At 44.8% G+C, this 25426-nt stretch overlaps 1 protein-coding gene across 3 annotated transcripts in view; it reads left to right on the top strand.

Annotated features, from left to right (window-relative positions):
- The window catches only part of GRAP (GRB2 related adaptor protein), a 63876-nt gene extending 39391 nt beyond the window's left edge, over nt 1-24485 (top strand). For 2 of the 3 annotated variants that reach the window (XM_072119920.1, XM_072119919.1), the window contains exons 6-8: nt 11341-11463; nt 20110-20272; nt 22981-24485. In XM_072119920.1, the coding sequence (XP_071976021.1) occupies nt 11341-11463; nt 20110-20272; nt 22981-23163 (469 nt within the window). In that variant the 3' untranslated portion in view covers nt 23164-24485. Of the gene's footprint in view, nt 1-11340; nt 11464-20109; nt 20273-21524; nt 21949-22980 lie in introns of those variants that run through there. The other variant, XM_072119921.1, reaches the window with a different exon arrangement.
- Nucleotides 24486-25426: the final 941 nt, after the last annotated feature.

The raw sequence follows: 25426 nt of genomic DNA, 5'->3' as shown, positions 1-25426 counted from the left end.
ACCGGCTGTACATATATCATTATATACAGGAGATCCCAAGGTTATACCAGCTGTACATATATCATTATATACAGGAGATCCCCAGGTTATACCGGCTGTACATATATCATTATATACAGGAGATCCCCGGGTTATACCGGCTGTACATATATCACTATATACAGGAGATCCCCAGGTTATACCGGCTGTACATATATCATTATATACAGGAGATCCCCGGGTTATACCAGCTGTACATGTATCATTATATACAGGAGATCCCCAGGTTATACCGGCTGTACATATATCATTATATACAGGAGATCCCCAGGTTATACCAGCTGTACATATATCATTATATACAGGGGATCCCCAGGTTATACCGGCTGTACATATATCATTATATACAGGAGATCCCCAGGTTATACCGGCTGTACATATATCATTATATACAGGAGATCCCCAGGTTATACCGGCTGTACATATATCATTATATACAGGGGATCCCCAGGTTATAGCGGCTGTACATATATCATTATATACAGGAGATCCCCAGGTTATACCAGCTGTACATATATCATTATATACAGGAGATCCCCAGGTTATACCAGCTGTACATATATCATTATATACAGGAGATCCCCAGGTTATACCGGCTGTACATATATCATTATATACAGGAGATCCCCAGGTTATACCAGCTGTACATATATCATTATATACAGGAGATCCCCAGGTTATACCGGCTGTACATATATCACTATATACAGGAGATCCCCAGGTTATACCGGCTGTACATATATCATTATATACAGGAGATCCCCAGGTTATACCAGCTGTACATATATCATTATATACAGGAGATCCCCAGGTTATACCGGCTGTACATATATCATTATATACAGGAGATCCCCAGGTTATACCGGCTGTACATATATCATTATATACAGGAGATCCCCAGGTTATACTGGCTGTACATATATCATTATATACAGGAGATCCCCAGGTTATACCGGCTGTACATATATCATTATATACAGGAGATCCCCAGGTTATACCAGCTGTACATATATCACTATATACAGGAGATCCCCAGGTTATACCGGCTGTACATATATCATTATATACAGGAGATCCCCAGATTATACCGGCTCTACATATATCACTATATACAGGAGATCCCCAGGTTATACCGGCTCTACATATATCACTATATACAGGAGATCCCCAGGTTATACCGGCTGTACATATATCATTATATACAGGAGACCTCCAGGTTATACCGGCTGTACATATATCACTATATACAGGAGATCCCCAGGTTATACCGGCTCTACATATATCACTATATACAGGAGATCCCCAGGTTATACCGGCTGTACATATATTACTATATACAGGAGATCCCCAGGTTATACCGGCTCTACATATATCACTATATACAGGAGATCCCCAGGTTATACCGGCTGTACATATATTACTATATACAGGAGATCCCCAGGTTATACCGGCTGTACATATATCACTATACACAGGAGATCCCCAGGTTATACCGGCTCTACATATATCACTATATACAGGAGATCCCCAGGTTATACCGGCTGTACATATATCATTATATACAGGAGATCCCCAGGTTATACCGGCTCTACATATATCACTATATACAGGAGATCCCCAGGTTATACCGGCTGTACATATATTACTATATACAGGAGATCCCCAGGTTATACCGGGTGTACATATTTCATTATATACAGGAGATCCCCAGGTTATACCGGCTGTACATATATCATTATATACAGGAGATCCCCAGGTTATACCAGCTGTACATATATCATTATATACAGGAGATCCCCAGGTTATACCGGCTGTACATATATCATTATATACAGGAGATCCCCAGGTTATACCGGCTGTACATATATCATTACATACAGGAGATCCCCAGGTTATACCAGCTGTACATATATCACTATATACAGGAGATCCCCAGGTTATACCAGCTGTACATACATCATTATATACAGGAGATCCCCAGGTTATACCGGCTGTACATATATCATTATATACAGGAGATCCCCAGGTTATACCGGCTGTACATATATCATTATATACAGGAGATCCCCAGGTTATACCGGCTGTACATATATCACTATATACAGGAGATTCCCAGGTTATACCGGCTGTACATATATCACATATATAAGGAGATCCCCAGGTTATACCAGTTGTACATATATCATTATATACAGGAGATCCCCAGGTTATACCGGCTGTACATATATCACTATATACAGGAGATTCCCAGGTTATACCGGCTGCACATATATCATTATATACAGAAGATCCCCAGGTTATACCAGCTGTACATATACCACTATATACAGGAGATCCCCAGGTTATACCGGCTGTACATATATCATTTATATACAGGAGATCCCCAGGTTATACCGGCTGTACATATATCATTATATACAGGAGAATCCCCAGGTTATACCAGCTGTACATATATCATTATATACAGGAGATCCCTAAGGTTATACCGGCTGTACATATATCATTATATACAGGAGATCCCCAGGTTATACCAGCTGTACATATATCATTATATACAGGAGATCCCTAAGGTTATACCGGCTGTACATATATCATTATATACAGGAGATCCCCAGGTTATACCGGCTGTACATATATCATTATATACAGGAGATCCCTAAGGTTATACCGGCTGTACATATATCACTATATACAGGAGATCCCCAGGTTATACCGGCTGTACATATATCATTATATACAGGAGATCCCCAGGTTATACCGGCTGTACATATATCATTATATACAGGAGATCCCCAGGTTATACCGGCTGTACATATATCATTATATACAGGAGATCCCCAGGTTATACCGGCTGTACATATATCATTATATACAGGAGATCCCCAGGTTATACCGGCTGTACATATATCATTATATACAGGAGATCCCCAGGTTATACCGGCTGTACATATATCATTATATACAGGAGATCCCCAGGTTATACCAGCTGTACATATATCATTATATACAGGAGATCCCCAGGTTATACCAGCTGTACATATATCATTATATACAGGAGATCCCCAGGTTATACCGGCTGTACATATATCATTATATACAGGAGATCCCCAGGTTATACCAGCTGTACATATATCATTATATACAGGAGATCCCCAGGTTATACCGGCTGTACATATATCACTATATACAGGAGATCCCCAGGTTATACCGGCTGTACATATATCATTATATACAGGAGATCCCCAGGTTATATCAGCTGTACATATATCATTATATACAGGAGATCCCCAGGTTATACCGGCTGTACATATATCATTATATACAGGAGATCCCCAGGTTATACCGGCTGTACATATATCATTATATACAGGAGATCCCCAGGTTATACTGGCTGTACATATATCATTATATACAGGAGATCCCCAGGTTATACCGGCTGTACATATATCATTATATACAGGAGATCCCCAGGTTATACCAGCTGTACATATATCACTATATACAGGAGATCCCCAGGTTATACCGGCTGTACATATATCATTATATACAGGAGATCCCCAGATTATACCGGCTCTACATATATCACTATATACAGGAGATCCCCAGGTTATACCGGCTCTACATATATCACTATATACAGGAGATCCCCAGGTTATACCGGCTGTACATATATCATTATATACAGGAGACCTCCAGGTTATACCGGCTGTACATATATCACTATATACAGGAGATCCCCAGGTTATACCGGCTCTACATATATCACTATATACAGGAGATCCCCAGGTTATACCGGCTGTACATATATTACTATATACAGGAGATCCCCAGGTTATACCGGCTCTACATATATCACTATATACAGGAGATCCCCAGGTTATACCGGCTGTACATATATTACTATATACAGGAGATCCCCAGGTTATACCGGCTGTACATATATCACTATACACAGGAGATCCCCAGGTTATACCGGCTCTACATATATCACTATATACAGGAGATCCCCAGGTTATACCGGCTGTACATATATCATTATATACAGGAGATCCCCAGGTTATACCGGCTCTACATATATCACTATATACAGGAGATCCCCAGGTTATACCGGCTGTACATATATTACTATATACAGGAGATCCCCAGGTTATACCGGGTGTACATATTTCATTATATACAGGAGATCCCCAGGTTATACCGGCTGTACATATATCATTATATACAGGAGATCCCCAGGTTATACCAGCTGTACATATATCATTATATACAGGAGATCCCCAGGTTATACCGGCTGTACATATATCATTATATACAGGAGATCCCCAGGTTATACCGGCTGTACATATATCATTACATACAGGAGATCCCCAGGTTATACCAGCTGTACATATATCACTATATACAGGAGATCCCCAGGTTATACCAGCTGTACATACATCATTATATACAGGAGATCCCCAGGTTATACCGGCTGTACATATATCATTATATACAGGAGATCCCCAGGTTATACCGGCTGTACATATATCATTATATACAGGAGATCCCCAGGTTATACCGGCTGTACATATATCACTATATACAGGAGATTCCCAGGTTATACCGGCTGTACATATATCACTATATACAGGAGATCCCCAGGTTATACCAGTTGTACATATATCATTATATACAGGAGATCCCCAGGTTATACCGGCTGTACATATATCACTATATACAGGAGATTCCCAGGTTATTCCGGCTGCACATATATCATTATATACAGAAGATCCCCAGGTTATACCAGCTGTACATATACCACTATATACAGGAGATCCCCAGGTTATACCGGCTGTACATATATCATTATATACAGGAGATCCCCAGGTTATACCGGCTGTACATATATCATTATATACAGGAGATCCCCAGGTTATACCAGCTGTACATATATCATTATATACAGGAGATCCCTAAGGTTATACCGGCTGTACATATATCATTATATACAGGAGATCCCCAGGTTATACCAGCTGTACATATATCATTATATACAGGAGATCCCTAAGGTTATACCGGCTGTACATATATCATTATATACAGGAGATCCCCAGGTTATACCGGCTGTACATATATCATTATATACAGGAGATCCCTAAGGTTATACCGGCTGTACATATATCACTATATACAGGAGATCCCCAGGTTATACCGGCTGTACATATATCATTATATACAGGAGATCCCCAGGTTATACCGGCTGTACATATATCATTATATACAGGAGATCCCCAGGTTATACCGGCTGTTCATATATCATTATATACAGGAGATCCCCAGGTTATACCGGCTGTACATATATCATTATATACAGGAGATCCCCAGGTTATACCGGCTGTACATATATCATTATATACAGGAGATCCCCAGGTTATACCGGCTGTACATATATCATTATATACAGGAGATCCCCAGGTTATACCGGCTGTACATATATCATTATATACAGGAGATCCCCAGGTTATACCGGCTGTACATATATCATTATATACAGGAGATCCCCAGGTTATACCGGCTGTACATATATCATTATATACAGGAGATCCCCAGGTTATACCGGCTGTACACATATCATTATATACAGGAGATCCCCAGGTTATACCGGCTGTACATATATCATTATATACAGGAGATCCCCAGGTTATACCGGCTGTACATATATCATTATATACAGCAGATCCCCAGGTTATACCGGCTGTACATATATCATTATATACAGGAGATCCCCAGGTTATACCGGCTGTACATATATCATTATATACAGGAGATCCCCAGGTTATACCGGCTGTACATATATCATTATATACAGGAGATCCCCAGGTTATACCGGCTGTACACATATCATTATATACAGGAGATCCCCAGGTTATACCGGCTGTACATATATCATTATATACAGGAGATCCCCAGGTTATACCGGCTGTACATATATCATTATATACAGGAGATCCCCAGGTTATACCGGCTGTACATATATCATTATATACAGGAGATCCCCAGGTTATACCGGCTGTACATATATCATTATATACAGGAGATCCCCAGGTTATACCGGCTGTACATATATCATTATATACAGGAGATCCCCAGGTTATACCGGCTGTACATATATCATTATATACAGGAGATCCCCAGGTTATACCGGCTGTACATATATCATTATATACAGGAGATCCCCAGGTTATACCGGGTACACATATCATTATATACAGGAGATCCCCAGGTTATACCGGCTGTACATATATTACTATATACAGGAGATCCCCAGGTTATACCGGCTGTACATATTTCATTATATACAGGAGATCCCCAGGTTATACCGGCTGTACATATATCATTATATACAGGAGATCCCCAGGTTATACCGGCTGTACATATATCATTATATACAGGAGATCCCCAGGTTATACCGGCTGTACATATATCATTATATACAGGAGATCCCCAGGTTATACCGGCTGTACATATATCATTACATACAGGAGATCCCCAGGTTATACCGGCTGTACATATATCACTATATACAGGAGATCCCCAGGTTATACCGGCTGTACATACATCATTATATACAGGAGATCCCCAGGTTATACCGGCTGTACATATATCATTATATACAGGAGATCCCCAGGTTATACCGGCTGTACATATATCATTATATACAGGAGATCCCCAGGTTATACCTGCTGTACATATATCACTATATACAGGAGATCCCCAGGTTATACCGGCTGTACATATATCATTATATACAGGAGATCCCCAGGTTATACCGGCTGTACATATATCACTATATACAGGAGATCCCCAGGTTATACCGGCTGTACATATATCACTATATACAGGAGATTCCCAGGTTATACCGGCTGTACATATATCACTATATACAGGAGATCCCCAGGTTATACCGGTTGTACATATATCATTATATACAGGAGATCCCCAGGTTATACCGGCTGTACATATATCACTATATACAGGAGATTCCCAGGTTATACCGGCTGCACATATATCATTATATACAGGAGATCCCCAGGTTATACCAGCTGTACATATACCACTATATACAGGAGATCCCCAGGTTATACCGGCTGTACATATATCATTATATACAGGAGATCCCCAGGTTATACCGGCTGTACATATATCATTATATACAGGAGATCCCCAGGTTATACCGGCTGTACATATATCATTATATACAGGAGATCCCCAGGTTATACCGGCTGTACATATATCATTATATACAGGAGATCCCCAGGTTATACCGGCTGTACATATATCACTATATACAGGAGATCCCCAGGTTATACCGGCTGTACATATATCATTATATACAGGAGATCCCCAGGTTATACCGGCTGTACATATATCATTATATACAGGAGATCCCCAGGTTATACCGGCTGTACATATATCATTATATACAGGAGATCCCCAGGTTATACCGGCTGTACACATATCATTATATACAGGAGATCCCCAGGTTATACCGGCTGTACACATATCATTATATACAGGAGATCCCCAGGTTATACCGGCTGTACATATATCATTATATACAGGAGATCCCCAGGTTATACCGGCTGTACATATATCATTATATACAGGAGATCCCCAGGTTATACCGGCTGTACATATATCATTATATACAGGAGATCCCCAGGTTATACCGGCTGTACATATATCATTATATACAGGAGATCCCCAGGTTATACCGGCTGTACATATATCATTATATACAGGAGATCCCCAGGTTATACCGGCTGTACATATATCATTATATACAGGAGATCCCCAGGTTATACCGGCTGTACATATATCATTATATACAGGAGATCCCCAGGTTATACCGGCTGTACATATATCATTATATACAGGAGATCCCCAGGTTATACCGGCTGTACATATATCATTATATACAGGAGATCCCCAGGTTATACCGGCTGTACATATATCATTATATACAGGAGATCCCCAGGTTATACCGGGTACACATATCATTATATACAGGAGATCCCCAGGTTATACCGGCTGTACATATATTACTATATACAGGAGATCCCCAGGTTATACCGGCTGTACATATTTCATTATATACAGGAGATCCCCAGGTTATACCGGCTGTACATATATCATTATATACAGGAGATCCCCAGGTTATAAGGGCTGTACATATATCATTATATACAGGAGATCCCCAGGTTATACCGGCTGTACATATATCATTATATACAGGAGATCCCCAGGTTATACCGGCTGTACATATATCATTACATACAGGAGATCCCCAGGTTATACCGGCTGTACATATATCACTATATACAGGAGATCCCCAGGTTATACCGGCTGTACATACATCATTATATACAGGAGATCCCCAGGTTATACCGGCTGTACATATATCATTATATACAGGAGATCCCCAGGTTATACCGGCTGTACATATATCATTATATACAGGAGATCCCCAGGTTATACCGGCTGTACATATATCACTATATACAGGAGATCCCCAGGTTATACCGGCTGTACATATATCATTATATACAGGAGATCCCCAGGTTATACCGGCTGTACATATATCACTATATACAGGAGATCCCCAGGTTATACCGGCTGTACATATATCACTATATACAGGAGATTCCCAGGTTATACCGGCTGTACATATATCACTATATACAGGAGATCCCCAGGTTATACCGGTTGTACATATATCACTATATACAGGAGATCCCCAGGTTATACCGGCTGTACATATATCACTATATACAGGAGATTCCCAGGTTATACCGGCTGCACATATATCATTATATACAGGAGATCCCCAGGTTATACCAGCTGTACATATACCACTATATACAGGAGATCCCCAGGTTATACCGGTTGTACATATATCATTATATACAGGAGATCCCCAGGTTATACCGGCTGTACATATATCATTATATACAGGAGATCCCCAGGTTATACCGGCTGTACATATATCATTATATACAGGAGATCCCCAGGTTATACCGGCTGTACATATATCATTATATACAGGAGATCCCCAGGTTATACCAGCTGTACATATATCATTATATACAGGAGATCCCTAAGGTTATACCGGCTGTACATATATCATTATATACAGGAGATCCCCAGGTTATACCGGCTGTACATATATCATTATATACAGGAGATCCCTAAGGTTATACCGGCTGTACATATATCACTATATACAGGAGATCCCCAGGTTATACCGGCTGTACATATATCATTATATACAGGAGATCCCCAGGTTATACCGGCTGTACATATATCATTATATACAGGAGATCCCCAGGTTATACCGGCTGTACATATATCATTATATACAGGAGATCCCCAGGTTATACCGGCTGTACATATATCATTATATACAGGAGATCCCCAGGTTATACCGGCTGTACATATATCATTATATACAGGAGATCCCCAGGTTATACCGGCTGTACATATATCATTATATACAGGAGATCCCCAGGTTATACCGGCTGTACATATATCATTATATACAGGAGATCCCCAGGTTATACCGGCTGTACACATATCATTATATACAGGAGATCCCCAGGTTATACCGGCTGTACATATATCATTATATACAGGAGATCCCCAGGTTATACCGGCTGTACACATATCATTATATACAGCAGATCCCCAGGTTATACCGGCTGTACATATATCATTATATACAGGAGATCCCCAGGTTATACCAGCTGTACATATATCATTATATACAGGAAATCCCCAGGTTATACCGGCTGTACATATATCATTATATACAGGAGATCCCCAGGTTATAGCGGCTGTACATATATCATTATATACAGGAGATCCCCAGGTTATACCGGCTGTACATATATCATTATATACAGGAGATCCCCAGGTTATATCAGCTGTACATATATCATTATATACAGGAGATCCCCAGGTTATACCAGCTGTACATATATCACTATATACAGGAGATCCCCAGGTTATACCGGCTGTACATATATCATTATATACAGGAGATCCCCAGGTTATACCGGCTGTACATATATCATTATATACAGGAGATCCCCAGGTTATACCAGCTGTACATATATCATTATATACAGGAGATCCCCAGGTTATACCGGCTGTACATATATCATTATATACAGGAGATCCCCAGGTTATACCAGCTGTACATATATCATTATATACAGGAAATCCCCAGGTTATACCGGCTGTACATATATCATTATATACAGGAGATCCCCAGGTTATACCAGCTGTACATATATCATTATATACAGGAGATCCCCAGGTTATACCAGCTGTACATATATCATTATATACAGGAGATCCCCAGGTTATACCGGCTGTACATATATCATTATATACAGGAGATCCCCAGGTTATACCAGCTGTACATATATCATTATATACAGGAAATCCCCAGGTTATACCGGCTGTACATATATCATTATATACAGGAGATCCCCAGGTTATACCAGCTGTACATATATCATTATATACAGGAAATCCCCAGGTTATACCAGCTGTACATATATCATTATATACAGGAGATCCCCAGGTTATACCGGCTGTACATATATCATTATATACAGGAGATCCCCGGGTTATACCAGCTGTACATATATCATTATATACAGGAGATCCCCAGGTTATACCAGCTGTACATATATCATTATATACAGGAGATCCCCAGGTTATACCGGCTGTACATATATCATTATATACAGGAGATCCCCAGGTTATACCGGCTGTACATATATCATTATATACAGGAGATCCCCAGGTTATACCAGCTGTACATATATCATTATATACAGGAGATCCCCAGGTTATACCGGCTGTACATATATCATTATATACAGGAGATCCCCAGGTTATACCAGCTGTACATATATCATTATATACAGGAGATCCCCAGGTTATACCGGCTGTACATATATCATTATATACAGGAGATCCCCAGGTTATACCAGCTGTACATATATCATTATATACAGGAGATCCCCAGGTTATACCGGCTGTACATGTATCATTATATACAGGGGATCCCCAGGTTATACCAGCTGTACATATATCATTATATACAGGAGATCCCCGGGTTATACCAGCTGTACATATATCATTATATACAGGGGATCCCCAGGTTATACCAGCTGTACATATATCATTATATACAGGAGATCCCCAGGTTATACCGGCAGTAGGTCACATGCTCTGTGTTTCCTCGTGTAGGTGGTACGCTGGTCGGATCTCCAGACAAGTGGCGGAAGAAATCCTCTTGGGTCGGAGGTATACTGGAGCCTATGTGATCCGGGATAGTGAGAGTTCTCCGGGAGAATTCTCCATTTCTGTAAAGTAAGTCGGATGCTTTCTGTATGTTGTACACGAGGGATGAGGAGGCTCTAGAACACTCTGGATCCTCTGGTGTGTATGAGGGGTAATCCTGCTGCTGCCCCCGGGGGCTGTAGATCCCTCACCTGGTTACATATCAGGGAAGTAACGTTCCTTATAGATCTCTTTCTGTTGCATCCTCTAGTGATCGGCTGTGATCAGCGGTCAAATCCAAGGTTTACATTTCCTACAGCGCCTCCACAGGAGAGGTCATGTATCACAACCTTGGATCCTCCAGAGAGAGCGAGAGAAGCCTCTCAGCTTACAGAGGGTCCTGGATGGGCACAGATTCCCTGTGAGGGATAATACGGTGTAAATCCCGGATGCTACCATTAGAGGGCAGGGCAGGAGCAGGGACGACCTACAGGAAGCACAACCAAACAGGTTTTATGAGAAAACAAGTTCTTATCGGCCGCCCTTGTTGGCTTTGGACCGGTGACCATCACAGAGCACACGGTGTAAACCTAGAAATTCCCATATTAGGGGATATCTGCCCTTCAGAGGGGATAGTGGAGGCCACATGATGATTGCCCCTTCTCCTGCCCATGTGATGTCCCTGTCCAGCAAAGGGGGCGCTGGTCATGTTATTTATTTATTATGAGCCTGGAATGCTACATCCCATTCCACCACGTCATGCCACACCACACACCACACTATGCCACACACCACGTCATGACACACACACTATGCCACACACCATACCACACCACACCATACCACACCACACACCATAGCACACCACGTCATGCCACACCACACTATGCCACACACCACGTCATGACACACACACTATGCCACACACCATACCACACCACACCATACCACACCACACACCATAGCACACCACGTCATGCCACACCACACTATGCCACACACCACGTCATGCCACACACACTATGCCACACACCACGCCACACCATACCACACCACACACCATAGCACACCACGTCATGCCACACCACACTATGCCACACACCACGTCATGACACACACACTATGCCACACACCACACCATACCACACCACACACCATAGCACACCACGTCATGCCACACCACACTATGCCACACACCACGTCATGACACACACACTATGCCACACACCACACCATACCACACCACACACCATAGCACACCACGTCATGCCACACCACACTATGCCACACACCACGTCATGACACACACACTATGCCACACACCATACCACACCACACACCATAGCACACCACGTCATGCCACACCACACACCACACTATGCCACACACCACGTCATGACACACACACTATGCCACACACCACACCATACCACACCACACACCATAGCACACCACGTCATGCCACACCACACACCACACTATGCCACACACCACGTCATGACACACACACTATGCCACACACCATACCACACCACACCATACCACACCACACACCATAGCACACCTCGTCATGCCACACCACACACCACACTATGCCACACACCACGTCATGACACACACACTATGCCACACACCATACCACACCATACCACACCACACACCATAGCACACCACGTCATGCCACACCACACTATGCCACACACCACGTCATGACACACACACTATGCCACACACCACACCACACCATACCACACCACACACCATAGCACACCACGTCATGCCACACCACACTATGCCACACACCACGTCATGACACACACACTATGCCACACACCACACCACACCATAGCACACCATACCACACCACACTATGCCATACACCACGTCTTGACACACCACACTATGCCACACATCATACCACACACCATGTCATGCCACACCACACACCATACCACACCATGTCATGTCCCACCACACTATGCCACACACCACACCACACCATAGCACACCATCCACACCACACTATGCTACACACCAAACCACACTATGCCGCACACCCTACTACGCCACACCATGCCATACCACACCATATCACACCACGCCACCCCCCCCCCCCCAACCCCATGCCATGCCACTCTCATTCATCACAAATAATCATTATATTTAACCCTTGATCCGCTGCCAGGTGCAGGATTAGTTCTGGATTCCATTCCATCGTCTGCTCCACCATCTGATTCATTATCATGAAAATTTCATTCACCAATTTCCCGTGACTCAGCGTCTAAATAGGCATTCATCAGTGATGTCACTAACGGGACCGGCCACCACCGCCATGTAATTAATTACAGACACATTAATGAACTATTGCTATATGTAATCATCATCCTCCAGGCTCCAGGACCTATAGAGTCAGGCCAGGGGTGAGCCTAAACCCTGCTGCCTATAGGACAGCCCCCTCCTCCGCCCCCTCTAGTAGTGATATACCAGGTTATTGTTTTTAGTAGGTGGGATCTCCATGCAGTGCCCCACACCCATGCGGGGTAACAGGTCCTAATTTATACCAGGTGATTGAGCCCCTGATGCTGACCCCAAACTTGTTATGGATGGGGCTGCCTGAGGCAAGAGGCTCAGCTTACTTCATGAGTAAGGCATATGCCGTGCTGTATACAGCCAGAATATCTCTTCTAAAGTGAGTGCTCCAGTACTATGGCACATATCAGTGAATAGTGAATAGTGCTGGAGCTAGTCGAAAGTTTCTATCTCACCCCGAGTGCTTCATTCTCCTCAGTACAGGTTATGGAGCAGATTCTCTTCTCCTTTCCGTGTGCAGTGTATGGGAGACATGACAGCAGATGGTCTCCACCTCCAGCTCTGAGCACAAGCCGTATACAGTAACCTCCAGCGCTCCCCCTAGTGGCCGGCGTTAGCAGATAGAAGGTTTAGCTTTGCCAATTCCAATTTTGGAGCAGTGTGTCAGGAAAACGGAGAACTGCCATAGAACTTCATGTAGAGGATACAGGCAGAGGTTTTCTGTGTCTGGTCTGAACACGAACCTAAGATCTGAGTAACTAGACCAGGAGCGGGATGACGGTATTACACATTACAGTTGGGTATTGCAAACCCCTTATACCTCCGCAGGTCCATGCCACATCACTTGCATACATTACACCTGTAGCACATGGGGAGGGGGATCTAGTCACAGAGGAGCAGCCTAATACATATTATTAGTAGCAGCAGGACTGTGAAATATGGATTTAAATTCCCGGTTTGGAGCTTCTACAAGTGCACTGGAGGTGTGTCCTCACACTGCTGTGCTCTGTGCTCTCTGCACTGAGCTGCTCACAGCCCCACACCTTTGAGTAAAAGCTTTAACAGACCTTTAGTACAGCAGAGCGGAGGGCTAAGCGCACAGCATAATCATATGCTATGCATAATTTGATGCATAATCTAGAACAGCCCCAGTATTTGGATATGTGGTGACCCCTGTGTTATATGTGATGAGTTTATTTGAGGTAGCGGACCCCAGGGGTGGGCGGAGTGATACGTGATGGGCCATTCTGATCGATACACAATGATTAGCTATTGTTTTCCATCCAATTCCATTCATTCCTCCCCGCAGGGTTCTCAGAGCCGGTCCTGACAGCTAATTGCTCAGTGACACCGATCAATCACAATGTTCCCGTCTGTAATCTCTTTGCTCCTGTTCGGACTCTTCAGTAACAAATGAAATTCTGATTTATTACGCTCCACCTTGTGTCACCTGCCAAAACACAGCGGCTCCTATCCCCGCACGGTGCAGGTAATTAGCCTCCATACAGTGTAAACACCAGGGGTGTTATTCCATGGGAGAACAGTCAAACCAAATAGTGTTAAGTCATCCGCGTAGTCATCCAAGGATACATTGTGGTCCCTGGCTCACTAACAAAGCACTGGAGGAGTCATACCAGGTGACAGAAGATGGAAGGAGTCATGGTGAAGGTCAAAGCTCAATGCCAAGGGGTCTGGTGCCTCCATCAGCCAAGTCTACCAGTCTTGGCTGATAGGGATGGTCCACCAGCCTTTGCTGGGGCATTGGTCTGCCATTCTTGGCTGATAGGGATGGTCCACCAGTCTTGGCTGGGGTGGTGGTCTTCCATTCTTGGCTAATAGGGATGATCCACCAGTCTTGGCTGGGGTGGTGGTCTACCATTCTTGGCTAATAGGGATGGTCCACCAGTCTTGGCTGGGGTGGTGGTCTTCCATTCTTGGCTAATAGGGATGGTCCGCCAGTCTTGGCTGGGGTGGTGGTCTAACATTCTTGGCTAATAGGGATGGTCCACCAGTCTTGGCTGGGGTGGTGGTCTACCATTCTTGGCTAATAGGAATGGTCCACCAGTCTTGGCTGGGGTGGTGGTCTACCATTCTTGGCTAATAGGGATGGTCCACAAGCCTTGGCTGGGGTGGTGGTCTACCATTCTTGGCTGATAGGGATGGTCCACCAGTCTTGGCTGGGGTGGTGGTCTACCATTCTTGGCTGATAGGGATGGTCCAGCAGTCTTGGCTGGGGTGGTGGTCTACCATTCTTGGCTGATAGGGATGGTCCAGCAGTCTTGGCTGGGGTGGTGGTCTACCATTCTTGGCTGATAGGGATGGTCCACCAGTCTTGGCTGAGGTGGTGGTCTACCATTCTTGGCTGATAGGGATGGTCCACCATTCTTGGCTGGGGTGGTGGTCTACCATTCTTGGCTGATAGGGATGGTCCACCAGTCTTGGCTGGGGTGGTGGTCTACCATTCTTGGCTGATAGGGATGGTCCAGCAGTCTTGGCTGGGGTGGTGGTCTACCATTCTTGGCTGATAGGGATGGTCCACCAGTCTTGGCTGAGGTGGTGGTCTAACATTCTTGGCTGATAGGGATGGTCCAGCAGTCTTGGCTGGGGTGGTGGTCTACCATTCTTGGCTGATAGGGATGGTCCAGCAGTCTTGGCTGGGGTGGTGGTCTACCATTCTTGGCTGATAGGGATGGTCCACCAGTCTTAGCTGAGGTGGTGGTCTACCATTCTTGGCTGATAGGGATGGTCCACCAGTCTTGGCTGGGGTGGTGGTCTACCATTCTTGGCTGATAGGGATGGTCCAGCAGTCTTGGCTGGGGTGGTGGTCTACCATTCTTGGCTGATAGGGATGGTCCACCAGTCTTGGCTGAGGTGGTGGTCTAACATTCTTGGCTGATAGGGATGGTCCACCAGTCTTGGCTGGGGTGGTGGTCTACCATTCTTGGCTGATAGGGATGGTCCAGCAGTCTTGGCTGGGGTGGTGGTCTACCATTCTTGGCTGATAGGGATGGTCCACCAGTCTTGGCTGAGGTGGTGGTCTACCATTCTTGGCTGATAGGGATGGTCCACCAGTCTTGGCTGAGGTGGTGGTCTAACATTCTTGGCTGATAGGGATGGTCCACCAGTCTTGGCTGGGGTGGTGGTCTACCATTCTTGGCTGATAGGGATGGTCCAGCAGTCTTGGCTGGGGTGGTGGTCTACCATTCTTGGCTGATAGGGATGGTCCACCAGTCTTGGCTGGGGTGGTGGTCTACCATTCTTGGCTGATAGGGATGGTCCAGCAGTCTTGGCTGGGGTGGTGGTCTACCATTCTTGGCTGATAGGGATGGTCCAGCAGTCTTGGCTGGGGTGGTGGTCTACCATTCTTGGCTGATAGGGATGGTCCACCAGTCTTGGCTGGGGTGGTGGTCTATGAATCTTGGCTGATGATGATGGTTCACTAGTCTTGGCTGAGGTAATGGTTAACCAATCTTATATGGGATGATAGTCTACCAGTCTTTGCTGGGAGGGAGGATGTCCTCCAGTCTTTGCTGGGTGTCCACCAGTCTTGGTTGGCGCACTAGTTTGTAGGTTGGTCATCACACTGTCGTCTTGTTGATTTGATTGGACTGGACCTTCAGAACCAGCATTTGCAAGGTCTATCAAGAGGCCCAGAACCAAAGATCTAGAAGAAGAATGGGCATAACACTTGTCACTGGGGTAAATTGCTTATATGATGATTGATATATAACCTATAGATTCTATTGAGTGTATAGTCATACATATGTTCCGTATAGATGTTGGGTGGCCTTCAGCTCCTTGCTTGGACCAGGGGACCTCAGCCCATTAATGGTTGTCATGTGTAATCACATGATGGGTGGGTTTCTCTTCACACTTGGATCTGACATGGTGGTGCTCCTTCCATGGCTTTGATCCACAATGTCCTGGATTAACCACATCAATGCCAGCACTAAGCTTGGCGCTGTGTTTTACAAGCTATAAAACGTTTATGACTCCTGTCATGTAGCTCTGAGCTCATCCTATAGACATGTTTACAGCTGGTGCCCGAGCTTCATGCCTACCGCTACCCACCTACCCTCCTCCAGCCCCATCATCATCTCCTGCATTGAAAGATTTAGTAGCAACATAAACAGACCAGGAACCCACTGGGTGGATCCATGAAACCTGCGTGACTCATCCCCATATCCCGATTCCCTATAGAGCCGGTGGTTGTTGCTTGTGTAACCCCGTCTCCTCCAGCAGAGGCTCCTCCAGGGCAGGGCCCCTCCACTCCAGATTTACTGCTGCCATAACAAAGTCCAGAACCTGACACCCTACAAATACAACAGCGTCTTATTGTGTGACATGTGGCTCTCACCGGTCCTGATAGTCTGCAACAATGTATCAGCGCAGGTAAAGTGTATCAGTAAAATGATTTCCCCAAGTGGTCCTCACACTGCTGTGCTCTGAATATGAAAAGGATGGAGCTGCCAGTAATTCCTTCTGACCACTATATCCACATGCATGCTCAGACCGGCCAAGTGTGCAGCCAGCACCTCCGAATAAATGAATGAGGATTGTTCCGGCATTCCCTTCTTCATTCCCTGGACACCTGCACACACCACACGCTGCCATGTTTACCCCAGATCTGTCAGTGAGTGATGAGACAATTACTGTCATCAGGAAATTAAAGGAAATTCCCCACAAGTTCCAACAACATCCAGACAGATCTGAGCCGCAGATTAGTCACCAGTAAGTGTCTGCTAGAGGCTGCTGATACCACGGCGTGGGCACCACGGGGCGGCCATTTTGGCTGTGACAATATTTCAATGTACTGAATGAATGTTGGTTTTTCTGCTTCTCCCATCTACATGATGTGTCCCCCATTACAGCTCCTGCATCACTTGTATCACCCCAAGTTTTAGGGTCTTTTATAAATATTATTTATTAATTAAGTGATGATACATGGGAATATTTCCCATTCAGCTGTCCCCTCCGGTCTAGGGCCTGGTCTGGCTCTGCCCCCCACATAGCGGGTACCCCAGGGGCATCCATAGACCTTCATCCTCCCTGATAGATACTTGGACCTGATAATCCGTCCTGTCAGTTACTTTCTATGGTTCCTCTGTTTATTTATGATGGGGAATATTCTGCTAAAAAGATAGAAAGCTCCTATAATCACCCGGGAGGATACATGAGGGGATTTATCCAGGACTGAACGCTGGGACCCCAACCATCATGAGATTAGGGGCCCATAGTCTCAGCCACCTACCTCCAGGTACAGTGACATTATGGAGAAGCACAATCCACACCCAGGTAATCCGCGGGATCTGTATAGTCTTCCCCCATCACCATAAGGTGTTAATAATCCCACAATAATCCGTGTAATGTCTGTGTCATCGCGTCACTGCCCAACATTTACTTACAATGAATTTTACCTTCCCGCAGCTTTAGAGATGGAAAGTTCTGTGCTTAACAATGTGTGAAGGTTTTCCTGGGAACCTAAGGGGCTCATTGTTTAGGGGGCCCCTTCCTGGTTCCAGCACCTATGCTCTGCTCCCCTCGGTCTTCAGTGCCATGGATGAGATGAAGTCACATTCACTAACTTGTCATTACTAAGGCAAATGCTGAACTGAACTGATCAAACGGGTCATAATTTTACATATAGCGAACGCCAAGGCTGAAACTACAGTGCACATGACATGATCAGTGACCCCGGGACTGGAGCAGCAGCGATGGGACCGGAGGGGCCCCTATGCCTAGTGTAGCATCCAGGCTCAGTCGTATCTGAACCCCATATAAACTCTTCTGATCAGCCCCTTTGACCCTGTAGGGGGGGAAATTGGTGAGAGGAACTGGGATGTAGGTGCTATGGACACCACTGTACCCCCCAGGGGGGAGGATGGTAATATATGGGCTTCTAATGTGATTATTGTGCACCAGTCCCACAACTATAAAGTAATGTCCCGTTGTATGGAGAAGGACACCGCAGGCTCACAAGGATGAGTATAACAGCAGGCATCTCCATCTACAGCATGCTGGGAGTAGTAGTTTTACAATGCATCTATAGGCTCTGCTGTAATCCGTATGATTTCCCTGTACACGTGTGGTCGTGGTCATTACTACAAGAAGATGGCCGCCGCCTCTGGTCGTGTTGTGCTTCCTGTGTTTTCATTATTACCAGTAGGACAATGTCATTAGTCCTCCGGTAGAACTGGTTTCCATGATCATTATCAGGGATCTCTGTACAGGTTGTGGTTTTGCTAAGTTATACCAGGTCGCAACTTTTTTGGAATTTTTGATTGTGGCGACATTATTTCCCCTAAAAATGAAACTCAAAGCACTTTAGTGTTTTACAAAATGTGATTTATAACCACAAAATGGACCAGAAAAGTCCAAAGTTGTAAGAAAATTCACTTCTTAGTCTCTTCTTTCTTGTCTCTCCAGTTACGGCCATCACGTGCAACACTTCAAAGTATTGAGAGAGCGAAACGGGACGTATTACCTGTGGGAGACCAAGTTCACCTCCCTGAACGAACTGGTGGATTATTACAAGTCAAATTCCATCGCCAAAACCCACCTAGTGCTCCTACGAGACGAGGAGGAAAAGGTAACGAGGGGAGGAGGGGGCCTACGGGTCACTAGAGGTGATGTTATGTCGGGACCCATCATCATCGGATGTAAAACACTTACTATTCCATTATTTCCTTGTCACTAATGAGATCTGAAAGTGAAATCTCTGATACTTTGTAATCGTCTGTCCAACTAGTCTGCAGGTGAGAGATAAAGGGAGGAATGTCAGATAGGACTTGGAATACATTACTACGGAGCATATAGGTCAGCGTTCTTGTATTCGGAGGAGTGCCGGGATCAGGAATCAATGGTATTATAGCATAAAAGGATATTATTAGGTTGTGCTGCACATCTACTAATGTGGCGTATTGGCAGACCCCATTGCGGTTCCACTTTTCTGGTTTGAAATCATCAGTCATAGGGGGACACTGAATATTATCTGATATTTCCCCATCCATATTTCTTACATACCGTGTACCTCTCTCAGAAAGGCTTCAGGGCTCTTACGTTACATGCTCATATTATATTTTTTCGACTTTTTTTTTTCCAGAGTGCGCAGTAGGTTTACAGTCATGTGTGTAATATGGGCAGGTCACTGCGCCCCAAGCATGTAAATAAGTGTAATGATTACTCTGTGAATTTTGTGGCTGAATACCTCCCTGCATTATATGGCTGGGGATTGTCTCTGATAAAAAGGCAACGCTGGCGTGTGATTAGCTGAGGTATTATAGCACAGTAATGACAGTGATCTGCAGCCAGGGCTTTTATTACACCCTGGAATGTGCTCGTAAACAGCAGCACAAAACAAAGGAGACAAAAACTTTCAACTCCCTGTTCTGGATATAGGGGGTGTAATATTATATATGTCATCCATGGGCGCTGGTTCTGTGCCAATGTGGTTCTGGGGTAGGAGATGAAGAATTTATAGGCCTCTTGTGAGCCCCCATTACAACCCCTCCTGGTCTTAGGCTTATACTAGAAAATGATTTGTTTTGATGAGGCCTATGACAGCACAGGAGAGGTAGACCTGCTACTTTGGACCTCCCTCCAGATAGAGAAGATGCACTTATATGTATAGTCAGGATTTAGTAACAGCCCTGTAATCATGTTTTTTCCATTTTTACATCAAAACCAGAGTATACAAATAAATGTGAAGTTTCACTTCTTGTACCGAACAGCCGCCGCCTACTGCCACGTGCGCTCCCCAGAACACAGCGGCTCCAGGTGGGGGCACCCGGGCATGACCGATGTATTAACTCATCACCACCATGTTTTCTCTTACTCTGCAGAATTCTGAATTATCCATTGGGCAGAGTCTGGACCTCTTTACAGTAGTGGAAACGGAAACATTGGTGCTTATGGCAATGCGGCCTGTAATTCTGGAGTACCGGCCCTTTAAATGACATAATCTTAGTATAACATGTGCGTATAAAGACCTGGATACACAGGCTATAATCCGCTCAGCCCTCGTGTCCCCCGGGGCCCCTGGGTTACCTGTTATATATGTGATGTAAATCTTATAATAAAGGTTCAGGTGTCTCCTCCTCCTCCATCACCTCATCCCTGGCAGGATGTCAAATCTTTTATGTCTGTTTTTCACAAATGATTAAATTATAATAATGAAATAAATGGAGATCCCTCCCCGGCCGCAGGGCTGCAGTCCGCGCTGGGATTGTGAAAGTTAAGAGACGAGATTGACATGTGAGAAGTGTCGGTGATGGGAGCACAGACTGTACACAGTCAGGACGCACATTGTATATAGTGTTCAGTACTGGGTATAAAGGATGATGCACCAGAGCCCAGGTGAGGGCTATAGGCAGCAACCAAAGAATAAGCGAGGAGGGTGGACTTTAGGACCCAGAAAAAGCAACAAATCAAATAAGAAAAAACTGCAGTGGGACCACCTAAAAACTGAGAAAGTCCTGGGGGCCTGGAGAACATTAATATTTCATGTTCTAGTTACTACATTTCTGGAGATGAGTCTATGATTCAGGGATTGTAACAATAACACATATTGGCCATGCCTGCTACTCATTATACTGTAATAAAATACCAAATCATTACCCGTTTTACCAAAACATATTAAAAATATCTGAAGTAACATCATAATTGATGAAAATTGGTTAAGTAACATCATAATTGTGGAGCCCAGAATGGATGATGCCACAAGACCTATGCCAGTGCAGATTTTCCAGTATTTGGGGTGATAGTTGATCCCATTACGGTCCCCTATATATTGAATTTTAATCAGTGCCTACGCTCAGCAGTGAACAAAGGACTAAGTAACTGTCTGTTGGTTGTGCATGTAATGATTGTTCATCTACATCAATTTCTGGGCCTGTCTGTGATAAGGTTTTGTTGCTCTTCGGGTTATACCATCCCCCGGCTCTCTAAACACCATAGAACGCTGAGAATCTCTGCAGGAGAAGGGCTGATGCAGGTTTTTGCTGATTCTGCTCGGTGTCTAGGGTGCGGTGGTTATCACGTGTCTGGGGAAGATGAAATGTCTGGGAGCAGCCGTAGCCTTAAGCTCCCCGGAAAAATACATTTTTTGTGTTCTCTTTAGTCACATGTCTTATGCAAAAGCAAAAAAAAAGACGTAGAACAACTATGTGTAAAATATAGAGAAAAGCAGTACAATACTTCACTGCGGCCAACATGGAGCAAACGTGTGACCCATGGCGGTGCCCAATTATCTGCTGATAGTCCTGACTTCTAATAATATTGTGTCCTCTGTCCCAGCAGAAGAAGAAGCAGTTTGTCCAGGCTCAGTACAACTTCATCTCAGAGAAATCTTCAGAACTGTCATTCCATCGAGGGGACGTCATCGAGGTGATGGACAACTCTGACCCCAACTGGTGGTGCGGAAGAATTTCTGGGAGAACCGGCCTTTTCCCACGGAACTATGTGGTCCAGATCCACCAGTGACCTCCGTCACCACTAGATGAAACCATGGACTTTGATAAGACGTGACCTCCTCTGAGCGGAGATACTCGGGAGAACGTTACTTTTATCTTCTCTTCATTCTTGTAAGAGACTTTGAAAAAGGAAGGGGTATTCTACATTTCTGGGGGGAGACATTTGGGTTTATGAGGATATTAATATATAGTGAGGATACATTCAATGACTACTAGACCCCCTCGTCTGAAGCCTATTTTGAGGAGTACCCCTACACCTAGTGGGTTTACTAGCTAGAACTTGCTTCAGTTAATTGAGTCTATAGATGGACTAAGCAGAGCAGAACTAGGCCGACCTTGGAGATGACCAGTGCACACATCATGAAGGACCACCACCTTGATGTGTCCTCCATGCTTCCTCAGAGGCAATGAATCTTGTGTAGAGTCACCACCTGTGACTGGTCTCTATGGAGCATGTGGGCACAGTACCCGCCCCCCCCCCCGCCCCCGTGTCGTCTCTCGTCCCTCCTAACGCTCCCCATTATTTCATGATGTGAGGGCCAGAAGAAGACATTGGTATCATCTCATTGACCATAAAGACAATGTGCTTATCACAGCTGTATCTCTCTGTCCTCCACCCCCGCAGGGGCTTGTATGGAGAGAGGTGGGTGCGGTCCAGGGGGGAGCGTGGAACAAGCTTTGAAGAGGTGGAGCCTTTCATCCCTGACCCTTGGGGGAGGGGACCTTCTAGCTGAGAAGGTTAATGGGAGCTCTGATCTTGTGATGTTCTTCGTGTGGCTTCATACACTGGTTGAGACTGAAGAATAAACCCCCCCCTGCAGTCCCACCCCCACAAGGAGCCTTAGATTAGGGGGCGACCGATGCCTGGCAGCGCCATAACCCCATGAATAACAGAGCTGACGTATCTCACCCTAATGTGGGTGCCGGCACCTGTGCGCCCTAGAATGGGCCGAGGGACTGCAGGAATCCGGTAACTTCCTCTTTCAGCACCTTCTATCTTTATGCAAAGTAGATGTCGCTCCATAATTAGATTGTGAGGGCAGATGCTGCCTGGAAACTTATTACATCACATGACGACAGGAAGGTGCGGGGTCACAGATGACTTCACCCCATATTAGTGCCCCGGGCACGTGGTAACCCAGGATCAGGAAATAAGGCTGTTTTGATTTTTACAGAAACAGCGCCACTCCCGTCTGTGGGTCATGTACGGTACTGCAGTTTTTTTTTTTAAAGTGAATGCAAACTGCAATACCGTATATGGCCTATAGACAAGGGGGGCGCACAAGTCCTTGTGATCAGACTGCGCAGATACAGGGGGTTTGGTTTTGAAAAATAAAGGTTATTATTTGTATAATGGAAGGTTACGCAGGTTTTAGTCTTCACCGTCCCCCAAGGGGAATCTAATCTAATGTCCCCCCCCCCCCTCCCCAGAGTGGACCTTATAGCTCGATAACTTCTCACCCAATCCTCACAAGATCTCCCTCTCCTCCTGTTCCTCACAGGCTTCTCCTGCGCCTCTCCCATATACATATATGACTGACCCCAAATATCAAGACCTTCTAGAGAAATCTCCTCCCCCACATATTGTCTCCTCCCCTTCTCAGTGCATTGTGGCTCCTCGGGGGCAGGTCCTCTCCAGATTCACATCTGATCCCAATAGGAAAACAGATAAAACCAGGACATTCCTTCAAGGCCCTGTCCACATCTGGGTTGTAGTTCTCTTAGGATGATCCTTACGATGGATAAGATTTCTCGTCATCAGAGGTGGATAAGGACCTCCATGGGTCCTGCGCTCTATGAATATTATAGCCTCTACAAGTCTGGAATCACTTCCTACACCTGGTATAGAATCAGCTTCTTGGGGAATGGAGGATGTGTCCCTACTGCTGTTTTCAGTCTGGGGTTTCAGGACCTTTGAAGGACCTTGAAAGGTCCTGAAATGGCTCTTGTGGACATGTGTATTGAGAGTAGGAGCAATTGTATGAGGATTTCATGGGTGAAGGTTTGGTGGGTGATTTGGGTGGTGATGGGCCCCCTAGAAGGCTTGGGCCCTGGGCTACTGCCCAAACCACTTGTATTATATTCTACTATTGCGCTCCAGGAGTCTCGTGTTGTCAGCAGAGGGTCTGTTACAGTGTTGCGGTCTGGTAGTGTGTATGACCTGTAGATTGTATGATATTCCCTGATGGTGAACGTCGGCCTCATTACTCGTTATAAGCCTTTAATTGTCTGGAGATATTTGCATAGTAAACGAGGGCTGGGGATATAATTGT

This window comes from Engystomops pustulosus, chromosome 8 (genome assembly GCF_040894005.1).
Source record: "Engystomops pustulosus chromosome 8, aEngPut4.maternal, whole genome shotgun sequence".
Lineage (NCBI taxonomy): Eukaryota > Metazoa > Chordata > Amphibia > Anura > Leptodactylidae > Engystomops > Engystomops pustulosus.
The sequence above is the reverse complement of the archived record's forward strand: the minus strand, read 5'-3'. Positions and strand labels throughout refer to the sequence as shown.